Source organism: Protomyctophum bolini, assembly GCF_963924005.1.
Source record: "Protomyctophum bolini genome assembly, chromosome: 11".
In the NCBI taxonomy this organism is placed as follows: Eukaryota; Metazoa; Chordata; class Actinopteri; order Myctophiformes; family Myctophidae; genus Protomyctophum; species Protomyctophum bolini.
This window is the reverse complement of record NC_137872.1, coordinates 13,738,938-13,751,981: the sequence shown is the minus strand read 5'-3', so window position 1 is coordinate 13,751,981 and position 13,044 is coordinate 13,738,938. Positions and strand designations below refer to the sequence as shown.

Sequence of the window (13,044 nt, the reverse complement as noted above, 5' to 3'; positions counted from 1 at the left end):
CCTCAAAGCAGACCAGAGGTAGAAAACACACAGCCACACACCCACACACACACGCTCTCTATGCTAATTTCTTCCTAATCAGCCACCCAGACGCCATAGGCATGTCATATACAGCACATTACATGTGCTCCTCATAAGCAGATCAGCTAGTCTGTAATCAACAGGCTCATCATACAGAAGATAATGAGGGACATATGCAATCCCTGCTGGCATCCTGACCTCTGGGTCTTCTTTCAATCTGTTGTGAGGTTAAAATCTAAATGCATAATTTATGTCTAATATCCATTCCAAACCAACTGTATTTATAGAGCACATTTAAAAACAACAGAGCTGGCGGTCCGGGCACTAAGGCTGCTAATGTAGCCTGACAGCGGGTCGCAGGTTCGACTCCCTTTGCTGCGTGTCACTCCCCATCTCTCTCCCCCCATTTCCTGTCAGCCTACTGTACACTATCCAATGAAGGAAGATGGGGGAAATGTGGTCACACCTTCTGGCAGCTTTGCTCATACACAATGACACAGCGTTCGAAATTGGTTGTATAGTCTGTGAAGAAAGCCCTGGCTAACCCCGATATGAAGTGCATTGCAGTAGTAATATCTAAATGTGTGACCTACCATGTCACTATATACGGACACAGTGACACTGGGCAGGGTGGGGGAGTTGTGTTCCACTTGTGGAAACACATCATTGCTGTCAGGCAGTTTTCGGTCAAAATGGTTAGTTTTCAGGAAATGGGAAAAACTCTGTGTTCCATGGATTAAATGTAGTTATTATTCAGTCACAACTTACAAACTCTTGTTATTAATACTTTATAAAACCCACAGACAGATTGTGGGTTCAACCTGGCATCCTTATGTTTTTCAAAATGGTGAATATAGCAAATAGACAAGCTCAAAATGTGTCAAAAAAGGTTTCTTTCCGACATCAAAAACATCATAGAACCTTGTACATTTTGGCTATCTTGATAAAGAAAAGAAATATGACGAGCCAAAGACAAAAGGTCTAATGCTATTATAACAATTATAGGTGAAGCTGACACACAATTATTGGTGTGTTGCACTTTGCTCTGCCATGCCAGGGTTATTTAGCTCCCCTATAGATGGAATGTGGTGGGTGTAGACAGCAGACTGAATCCATTCAGGCAGGCAGCCTAATGATATGATTTATAATTCTATTCATAACTCCACAAGTAGCCTAATTGCACTGACCCAGTGGGTCACAGAGAGAGAATAAGGCTGCACTGCCAACCTCAGTGCCCGTATATTAGCTTCTACTGGAAAATCGAACTGGAAGTTTTTTTTTAATGAGAGTGCAGCAGATTCATTTTGTATGGATATTTATGAGAGGTTTCAGCACAGAATGTGACTAGAGGATAAGGTCCCTGACTGAAAACCTTCTGGCAGCATCAGCTTCAAAATCACATAAAAACACACAAAGAAAACCATCTGTGATTTACCGTTTTTCAGAATAGATGCATGTGCAGTATATAACAAAAGATGTAGCCTAAGTGAAGGTGGGGGCCGCATGCGGCCGCCGGGCAACCAGTTGCCCATGTACTGTATGCTATAGAGGGTAGAATAATGTGTTTGAGATTCATATACTGTAGTTGGTGACAAACCTCTGTGCAGCCAGCATACAGTACTGCTGATGTGTATAGAATATCACCAAAATCTATTACTGCCATGCGGTTTGCAGAGTCTAATTAGTCGCTTATGTATGGCTACGAATATAATTTATATGAATGTGAATATACTACATTCCCACATATTTGCTGCTCTCTGCAGAGACTTACCGGTAGGTATTTTTTATTCTTTTTTAAAGTGTATAAAATGCATACTTCACATTATTGTTTTGTTATTTGACATTTTAGTTTTGAAACTGACCTTTGTGGAGGCTTGTATATGGAAAATAATTTCACCCACTCTTTTACACCTGTCAACTTATGTAACAATAAAATTCAAGCTAGAATAACAAAAAGAGCACTTTCTGCTTTTGTTGCCATATAATCCATCTGCTCCAGAGGCTAGACTTGATGATACGGTACGTGTGTGAGTGTGAGTGTGAGTGTGAGTGTGAGTGTGAGTGTGTGTGTGTGTGTGTGTGTGTGCGCGCGCGTGCGTGCATGAGCGCGTGCACATGGGTGCGTTTTTTGTGTGTGGGAGTGTGGTTTGGTAATGGTTTGCTAATGTATTAGTCAACGCTGCATAAATCTAAAAACTAACAAAGACTCACCCAACACATTGGCGTTCATCCAGACATTTGTTTCACTCACTGAGAAAATCTGTTACTTGACCCTGCCAAAGTTGAACTTTTGGTCAGATGACTGTAGGCAATTAAAATTCTTTGCAATCTTTTTATTGTTGAGTTATGGTTGTTGTTTTGTTTAGTTTTTGGATTTTATTTTGTGTTTTTGTTGTTATTGTCTCGTTTCTCTTATAAAACCTTATTAGGAATGTAATACTCTTCCTTGTTAAAACCCTCTACAGGGCTCTACTCACCAGAAAACATTATCCACCATTTCTTTTTTAAATGTTTATTGTGGCTTTCGCCTTTATTTTATATTTTTTACAGAGGGAGAGACAGTAGGCTGACAGGAAATGGGGAGAGAGATGGGGGGACATGAGGTAAAGGCCACCGGGATCGGGAGTCGAACCCATGGCACACTGCCAGACTGGATTACCAGAGAAAAACAACATTCAGACAAACGGAAACAAAATAAATCACAGTGTGTTTGTGACAGAAACACTCAATACTGCAACTGATTCCATCCTCTTGAGTATTTAATCTATAATATACTGTATTAACTAAACTCAACATGAATCCTAGATTCGGAAAAGAATTGCAGAAGCTCAGAACGAGTTGCACTACAGTGTTTACACAGGGCAGAGAGAGAACAATCTCTTACAATAAGGTGTAATGAGACTAAACTCCACCTGACACCCCCACCAGTATAGGACATGATGTTCCTCTCCAAGGCTAATGGCAAAGGAATTAGTAGTCAGGGAGGTTGACACACACACACACACACACACACACACACACACACACACACACACACACAGACACACACACACACACACACACACACACACACACTTTCTTGTGAGTGACCCACATGTGCACCTTTGTTCACTCTGTCCACACACATTCAGAGGGGGGGATTAGGAGAGACGATGAGAAACCTGTGGGTCATTTGATGTTTTTCATGTCAACAGGTCTCTTCTTGTTTGCATTCATGTAGGACTATGTTAATGTTAAGTGTGATTTTCATGTTTAAATGGTAAAATGGTAAATGGTGAAATGGTGTGTCACTATTGGAATGATCATTCCAAATTATGATGATTTGGAATGATGGAGTCAAATATCATGCACCATATTTTAACACATTTCATAGCGTAAGGTGTGGCGGGGGGGAACAAATCACATGGGCAACAATGACGTTTAACCAACATTGACTGAATTTGAAATGTTTTAATAACTAGGTAGAAGATTGAAATGTGAAATGCAAAAATAAAGTCATTAACAGGAACATGGTCATATTCATGTACAATATGGTCAATCAAGTGTGCTTGTAGATGGTCCCAGTGTAGTGTATGTCGTAGTATGTTCCCTCAGCCCTGTGTTGCCTCAATCCTAACACCAACCCCAACCACCCCATACTACCGTCCATCTTTCTTGTATGTTATGCTTAAAGGAGGATGGTGGAGCAAGCTGATCAGTCTGACCTCATTTTTTCATGTCAAGGACCCCCAAATTGAAACGAATGGGACTAACGGGTCCATTTGATTCCATCTGTACACTCTCAGAGTTACAGTCCCATAAGGGTCCATTTGGTTCTTAACCATCCAATTAGATGGGGACCCTCTGGATGTCCCCAGACCCCACTTTGGGAACCACTGTACTACAGTATCTAGAGCGGACCCTGGTGATAGGTAGGAGGAGGGAGTTTACTTTGACGGTGGATCAGCACTGAGCTGTGAGGCTGAGAGACGTACTGTAAGCAGTTTTCACTTCTTCAACTGTGTGCTTCAGTGAGCGTTCATGGTGCACGGATAGAGCTCTACAGAAACCATTACATTCACAAACACAGACACAGGCCTTCTATACTCACCAGAACTATATTTGGTACCATTGCCCCTAGTACAGTATACTATACACTGTATACTATACAATGTATACTATAAGTTATAGTATACAGTATATCACTCCACAGCCTAAATAAAGTCAGGAAGAGGAAAGGAGATTAAACTAGAAAAAGTGCCAGGTCTCCACCAGGGCAGGTCAGGTTGTGGAATTGGATGATTTGAGGCATTTTGTTCCAAAATCCAGGCCAATGTGAAAAGGGTGGGATATATTCCTCAGCCTAGTAGGAACGTCTGTGAAAGATTTCACGTAAATTGCACGCTGCGTTCATGTTTTGAGGCTTTTTGTTCAAAACGGGCCAAACCTGTAGACTTTGAAAGCCAATGTTAGCCAATCAGGATGGAATATGAAATATCGGACAGATCTGTCTTGAGCAGTAATATAAAAAAATGTTTTACAAAAGTCGGCCTCCTGGTGGCGCTAAAACAGGCCGTTCTGGAAAATTTGGGGCAGAGGTTCATGCTGCCATCTAGGGAGTGTGTGTGCAAATTTTGGCATCGACCGGGTTAACGGTGCCGGAGATTAGTTGTACACAGACGGACGGACGGACACACAGAGTCCAATACTCTCTCCCCATGCCTTCAGCCTGGTGGAGACAAAAAGGAGACACTGTACAATAAGAAGCCCTGTCAAAGCCAGTGTACTGTACATAGCTATAATGATATCAATAAGACTGTAGCACTGCACTTTACCTCATCTTCCCTATAGTCAAACAAACCATGTAAATATTGTCCCTGATCATACTCTAGTACATCATTAGAGAGCAACAAGGCCATAAATTGCCCACTTAGCTTCACAGTAAAACAAAATGACTTTACAGCATGTCATGTCACTACAGGGTGTATGGGTCAGACTCCATAGTTATACTTGCACACTATAATAGATACAGAATTATGGAATCCAATATGAAAATCCTATATGAATTTATTCTCTTTTAGAACGAATGGTTTTTGGGATGCTACTGGACAGAGTTGATGTGTTTCAGTCCACATGAATACGATTCAGTTAGTAGCATTTGCACAATATTAAATCTTAGTCTTACAGGATACTAACAATACTAAATGTATACTAATACAGTAACTAAAACTGGTGCATTTATCCAAAGCCTTAACATTCACACACGCACACACGCTAGAGGCAGAGGAAACCATGCAAGGAAGGAACCAAGCTGCTCATCATCAGGAGCAGGAGGTTTAGTGTCTTGCTCATGTACACATCGACAGTAACAAAGTTGGAGCCGGGGATTGAACCCTTCTGTTTCTCAATCTGCCTCTCTACTTCCTGAGCCACATTGGGCAACAGTTGGCAGCAGTCACATCAATTCCTGAAGGTTTCTGGATGATTGTAAAAGGACTGGTACAAGAGGAATTAACACATTGTGTGCTGGGGTATTCGGTGAGGCTGAGCTTGGTGATGCTAGGGACTTTACATTGAAGGAAAAAAAGATTTCGGGGCCCACAGCTAAATGTTCTCTTATAGCGAGAATCACACCGCATACATCAAAAGAAAGCCTAACTTGTTCACTTCAATTCTACCATCTTCCATTCTGGAGATATTGACCTTTTTCTAACACCTGCTTTTGCCTGAACTCTGCTCGCTTGAAAAAACAGCAGAGATATGGAAGGTTGAAGTTGACAGACATTGACAGAGATATAAAAATGAACACAAATAATATCATATACTGTACATACTACACACTGAATGAAAGCCCTGAATGACTACTTTTAGGAGGAAAACAATACACATTGATCCCATGTACAGTTTGTCAGTAATTGGCTATTGAATGCAGCTTGCGCCCACCAGAGAGAACTTTAGAGAAGGCATGGACCTGAACAACTATTATTCACAAAATAAGGCCTATAGCGACATGTACATACTATATACCGTATGAAACAGAAGACTCTCTGCTTTCATAAGAAAAATACTAATACTGTAATAATAAGAATCACACCCCTGTGAAGTGAGCAGTGCAACGTTGCACTGCTCACTTCACAGGGGTGTGATTTTTATTATTAAATAAATAAATGTTTCAATCAATATTTTGAAAAACATTTTTGATTAGTTAAAATAGCCAATCTACATCTATAGTTGAACTATTAATTATTATTTTTTCAAAATAGTAAAAAAGAAAAAGGCAAAGACGTTTAGGGATAAGGGGTAAGGGATAAGGGGTTTAGCATGGACGAAAGGTAGGTTCTGACAGAACCTACAGTAGAAAAACAAATGAGACAAACACAGTGAGAACTCACATCACATCATGAACTCACATTATTTGATGTCCTGTGACTGTGTGGGGAGCTACAGTACATTATGGTTTTCAATTGAACAGGGTGGTTGGGCCTCTTCATTGAATGCAGCGATTCCATTATGACAACCAACAATGACCACATGCTTCTTGAGTGTGCCTGGGTGACTCTACATCTCTCTACCGGGTAGTCTACCCCTTTGCTTTTCCACAAAAAAGGAAAGGGGCCATCTGTTAAAGAAAAAATATATATATATTCTTTCTTTCTTGTTAGCTTGTATTTCTACGTTCTTAATATTCTGTTATGGAAAAACGACTGCAGTTAGGTGTGAGTGCAGAGTCACAGACCATTTATATAGTTCAATGAGGGACAATCAAGTGGTCACAGTTTAGAGAACACGCCACCCGTCCCACACAGTAAACACTTGAGGTCGTGAGGAGTGCTGTGAAACTCCTGCCACTTCAGAAATGGACCAGCGATAAGACAGAGACGGACATGAAAGAACCGCTCACCGTTAAGTCCCCTATCCCAAACATGTGAGCAAGGAGGCTCCAGGATTCCATTATGAGCCGATGCTGATGAGATCCCTCTGTGCTCAGTCTGTCACATGATACACTCAAAATCTCCCACTGGGATCTGAGTCTATTACAGCCTGACATCAGCTTGAGTCTGTAATACTACATAAAAAATAATTAGGAGCTCAAAGGTATATCAAGGGCACCTCAGTAAATATGCCTCAGACTGGATATTGTGATTAGCTTTAGCAAGATTTCTGCACACGTTTTAAGCAAGGTTTATTTTACACCTGTGTAAATACTAATTAATTCATTAACATCAAGGGGCAAATTGTGTTTGCAGAATTTCAATCATGGACTCATTGAACTATATAAATGGTCTGCACTCACACCTAACTGCAGTCGTTTTTCCATAACAGAATATAATGACAATGACATTGTATTGGCATAATTCTCCTTTGACTGGACAGTCTTCGGGCAGTCCAGTGAGGACTGCTTTAATGCACTGACCTATGGATGAGGGGCCTCAAATTGCCTGATAGATCTAGAAATGAGGACTATTAGTTTCATGCAAAGACAGTTGTGCCTCGATGGAGGGAGGGACAGAGAAGGTTTGCCTGCTCCTCTCTGGGACATGAGAAGATGCTTTACATAAAGACTGAATCCTGCACGTGACAAGCATGCTGGTGGAACAAAGTGTACTGCAGATAGAACTTGACTTGCTGAAGAGGGTGACCTTGGACCTTGACTGCCTGGCCTCCTCAAAGGAGGCCAGGTGTAACAGGAAGTACAAGGACATCAGGAAGGAGGGAGGTGTAACACTCATACATACATAAAAAGCACAATTTATTGTTAAAGACAACCTTCATGGCCTTTCAAAAGGTAATGAATAAACAGATGACAGATCTATTCATGAAAACCTAAGATCTCAGGAATCTTTGTCAGGGTACTATGGCTCCAAACATCATTCATATCGGTATTACTGGTGGTTATAATGTTGATGATCAAGTAATGGAGGTTTCTTTTGCTATTGCTGCACTTGCCAATCTGATTAAAAGAGGCCAAGCTTAATGGCTCAAATGTAAATGAGGACAATGAGGACAACATACTGTTTGACAAAAACAAAATGTGTTTCTGTCAACAGTGTGGGCGCAAGGACAGCGGCATGCAGCCTAGAATATATTCAAAAACATGACGTATGCTGCTTTACACGATCAGAGCTCACAAACCAGATCGAAGAATTGGCACTCTCAGAGTAAACAAAACAATTTAGTAGATTGACCCATCAAAATGCACCATGAGTCAGTGTGAGATGGGATGACAATAATCACCACTCCTACTCTTTGCACCGACATATAATGGAAAAACAGAACGCCAGTCTCAATTTATGTTCACATATTTGTTTTGCACAACTATCTTATTATTTTTCCTGTTATTTTCTTTAGAAATGCTGTAATTCACCACTATCTCATCCTTCAGGTCACTCATTTATTCATCTTTTAGTTTTCTGTATATTCCATATTCTCTATATTCTACAGCTGAAACATAATACAATTTTCAATTACAATTTAAGCATTTAGCGGATATTCGTATCCAAAGTGAGGTACAATAAGCAAAAGCAACACAATCACAACTGCATAGAATGCAGAGAGACAGTGTAGTGAATCAATAAACTATAGAAAAACCAAGAACCTGGCATCAGTCTAAACAATATACTATGGAAATAATCTGTACAATGAAACTATATGATCAGGATACCAAGTAAACAACAAACAAACAACCTTCTATATAAATTACATTGTTAACATTGTAATTTAAGTTAACATGAGAACGAGTGACCAAGAAATATCTTCAATCCATATAGCACTAACAGTAGGTTTCAGAAAGGGGTACAGCAGGGAAAGTGCTAGAATGGTAATCTGACAGACATACAATATGCTACATCGATGACCAGGGAAGGTGCAAATCTATGTATTATAGTATATCTTCTATCCCAAGAAAGTGCAATCCTAAATTGTACAGTATATACAGTATATAGCCTACTATAGCCTACCCTAGGTGAAGTGAGATTTATCTTACCATAATGTTTACTAGTGATAGAATATGACCTTCTCACATGGTTTGAAAATAAAAAGTGAACTGACCTACTAAGGAATTTGTATTCTTATAACGTGAAACAATATTGAATTCTAAAACCCATTTTTAGAATGTATCAATAGTGAAAGGAATGCAACAATACTTTTGTTCTTAGATCGCTCATTCCAGATAATGAATAATAGTAAGCCTACTGTATCTGGATACAGATGGATTGTTAATACCAGATGTAAGTGGGGCCAGTGACTTAAGCACATCATTGATTCCTATCACCTCTCCTCTTTCAGTTGTATTCCCTGAAATTTGCATGGCGTTCTCCAATTGGCCAAAGAGTTTACTCAGGGAGCTACTTCACAGTCTGATTGGCAGAGAGCCAAGGGTGGGTGTGGAATATCTGTGACAGAGAAAGCCCATAAATACTGAGCGCAGCCAGACTAAAACACACAGATGCGTGCATCATTTCTGTTCGCTCTGCTGCACTCTCCATCGTCTCCAATGCCTGCCTGCACCAGCAGCTAGACTCCACTGATTACCCATCTTATGATACCCCCGTTTCAAATCCATCTCTGTGATTTGTCCAAAAGAAGATTCACAGGCAGAGCTGCAGAGGAAAGGAGGAGATAGTTACTTGGATAGAAAAGGAGAGGGACGAGACAGATCAAGCTCTTGGTGAATGAGAGAGAGAGAGACAACATGTCCCTAGAAGTGAAGGAGAAGACAGAAGTTCGCCTGGTGTTCCTGGGTGCAGCCGGCGTGGGCAAGACAGCCCTGATCCAGCGCTTCCTGCAGAACACCTTCGAGCCCAAGCACCGGCGCACGGTGGAAGAGCTCCACAGCAAGGAGTACGAGGTGGGGGGCGTCAAGGTCACCATCCACATCATGGACACCAGCGGCAGCTACTCCTTCCCCGCCATGCGCAAGCTCTCCATCCAGAACAGCGACGCCTTTGCCCTGGTGTACGCCGTGGACGACCCCGAGTCCCTGGCGGCGGTCAAGAGCCTCCGCGACGAGATCCTGGAGCTCAAGGAGGACAAGTTCACGCCCATCGTGGTGGTGGGCAACAAGATCGACCGGGAGGACGAGCGGCTGGTGTCCAGCGAGGACGCGCTGTCCACGGTTGAGCTGGACTGGAACAACAGCTTCATGGAGGCCTCGGCCAAAGACAACGACAACGTGCTGGAGGTTTTCCGTCGGCTGCTCCAGCAGGCCAACCTGCCCAGCCACCTCAGCCCCGCCCTGAGACGCCGCAGGGAGACCTTCCCCAACGACGGCAACAACCGACCCCCCATGAACAAAACCAACAGCTGCATCATATCTTAATAGAATGGTAGAGAGGACAAGAGAGAGAGAGAGAGAGAGAGAGAGAGAGAGAGAGAGAGAGAGAGAGAGAGAGAGAGAATGATAGGATAGATGATAGGATAGATGATAGGATAGATGATAGGATAGAAAAGAAGGCGAGAATTGTCCAAAAGAAACTCAAAGAGACATTGTTCAGGGAGTGGACTTGCCAGAGTCAAGTCACAGAGAGATGCAGTTGAATTACTACTATGCTACAACTGACCGACTGCGAAGAAAAAACTAAATGGATCAAGAATCTATGATGGCTTCAAAAATAAGTATAAGCCACTGAAGCCAGTATAAGCCATTGTGAGCATTGGCTATGACTGAGGCGGAGAAATACTGTGAAGTGGCACACATCTTGTCCGCACAAGGATGAGAAATCACATTGCTCACCTGTATTGGACACTGCAGTGGGGATTCTAAATGCTAGAATATATGAAAAAAGGGAAAAAAAGATATACTGTACACTGTGTACAGTAGTACAATAGCAAATTGTGACAGACAAATCTTCTGACTCATATCTAACTGTGTACGGTGACTGTTGTGACTGTACTGCCAGTGTTGGGGAAAAGAAAGACGTGAGATCATAGATGAAATGTATGTGCATATGGTGTTTTTTTGTGTTTGTTTTTATGAATCATATAAATGGCAAAGCATATCTATTTGCAACAGCAATTTTCTGAATCCTATCGAGGACCTTAACGCACATTCTGAACTCTTTAGAATTGTATTTTGTATGCACATTGAGTTTACATTGGAATTGTTATTTTGCACTTTTGCACTGTTCTGGATTGTTTGTCTGATTATTTGTTTGAGTGCAAGAAGTGGTTTTGTCACAAAAACGATGTATCATCCTTTTAGAATTGATTTTTCATACTGTAGTGTTCAATTCAAGGTAAATAAAAACACTTTCTCTGAACCATAAAAAGTTGAACTAATCTCTGCCGCTTTATACATTTACTGAGGATATGAAACAGAGTATAGAGAGCAATCATGAAATCAACTATCACCTTCACTGCATAGACACACATTGCACTTAATCCTTATAACAAATAACTGAATTGTCAAAGTAATAATATCCCTTGATCCTCAACCGTTTTCCATCTAAACCAATGGAAATCTATAACGGCTGTAAGAAACGACAGGAGTCTCAAAATTCTATTCTGAAGATCACCTCAGATTTATGGATTTCTGTCCCAGATCATATGAAATTGATTCTGAGATACATATATTAACTTAATTTATTTTACTGTTTTCCATAGCCACCCTCTGAACTGTCTAGACTGCTGGTAGTAACTGTTTATTACATGTTTCATGGTATCTTGTCATTGGCTCATTGATAGCCCAGCCTGTATTTAAGACATGCCCAAATGCTACCACCTTATGACTCTGATGAAGACTGCAAGGTCGAAACGTTAGTCGTTTGTATACTCAGCACCTAAATAAAAGGCTCTAAATGTCCGTGTTGCTCCAGTCTCTTCTCCTTATGCAACTCATGATGTCCTTGCACCTGTGAAGCACCGGCTCAGCCATTTCAGGCTTGAGGCGTGTTGGTAGACTCCCTTTGTTCCTATACATATATTAACCCTGTTAGATAGGTTTATTTTATTGAATTGTATGCCACATGGAACAGGGCATATAGGTGAAACATTGGACTATGATTCCCACCACATTTGTAGACGCTTGACACAAATAGCTATGCTGATTAATATCCCATCCATGCTGAAAATACTTCACATATTTGTATCATGGCTTCAGTATTATCAATCTCAACCTTCACACCGTTTTGTCTTGCACCACCCTCTAGTGGTAGATCACGTACATTACTCAGCTATATTGAACGCTCACTGTCAATGAATGAGGAAGAAAGAGCATTTGAATTGGTGGATCGGAGCAGACATTAGATATCACAGAACCACAGTATGTTTTAGAAAAAAGATGACTATTAGTCGGAAATTAACGGAACACTGTGTTCCTCTATCGAGTACAATTTCAGATAACGAATAGTTGAGAGGGGGAACTGGGTGGCTACTGTAGGTCAGTAAGGTCACTGTTCAGTTTACAGGACATTACATAACCACAAAATAAATAAAACCAGATTCATTCTGAAATGTACATTTAAAGAAGATATTTATATGTATACGTTTATTTCAATTTGGTAGAGACAGCACATACTGATGAACACCACACGTACAATGCAATGTAAATACACCAGATTTAGGAAGAATGCTCATTTCCCCCCATTGTCCCCATACAAAAAACAAGCAACAAGATAAACCGCTGCGCTGTTACTACAGTAGACGTTCAGTTACACAACATGCTTGTGATATATGGACACCTCAGATTTGCCAGTCATTTGTAACTGACAGATCAGAAGAAAGGGAGCATTTCTAGGTCACTATAGGTCTACTCTGATTATAGTGTGTAGCAGCACTGCCTGGATCACAGTTCTATATGGGGGTGGATGGATGCATACAGTGTGCTTCCCAACTGCCAAAGTTCATGGCTGAAGTGCACGTGTGCGCACGCACGCGCACACACACACACACACACACACACACACACACACACACACACACACACACACACACACACACACACACACACACACACACACACACACACGCACACACGCAACAGAGATGTGTTTCCCCTTTCCAGCCACACTAAAGAGACAAGGTGCATTGTTTCTCCTGGCTCAGACG

The 13,044-nt window shown here is 41.2% G+C and overlaps 2 protein-coding genes across 2 annotated transcripts in view; one reads left to right on the top strand and one right to left on the bottom strand.

Annotated features, from left to right (window-relative positions):
• The window catches only part of LOC308323678 (large ribosomal subunit protein uL30-like), a 192,497-nt gene that overhangs the window by 110,569 nt on the left and 68,884 nt on the right, over positions 1–13,044 (bottom strand). The window lies entirely within an intron of this gene.
• Positions 9,692–10,318, top strand: LOC308323869 (ras-related protein Rap-1b-like; the record flags this gene model as incomplete). The annotated part of the gene is made up of 1 exon (XM_080775725.1): positions 9,692–10,318. One exon carries the CDS (start codon positions 9,692–9,694, stop codon positions 10,316–10,318), a length of 627 nt encoding a protein of 208 aa, XP_080631851.1.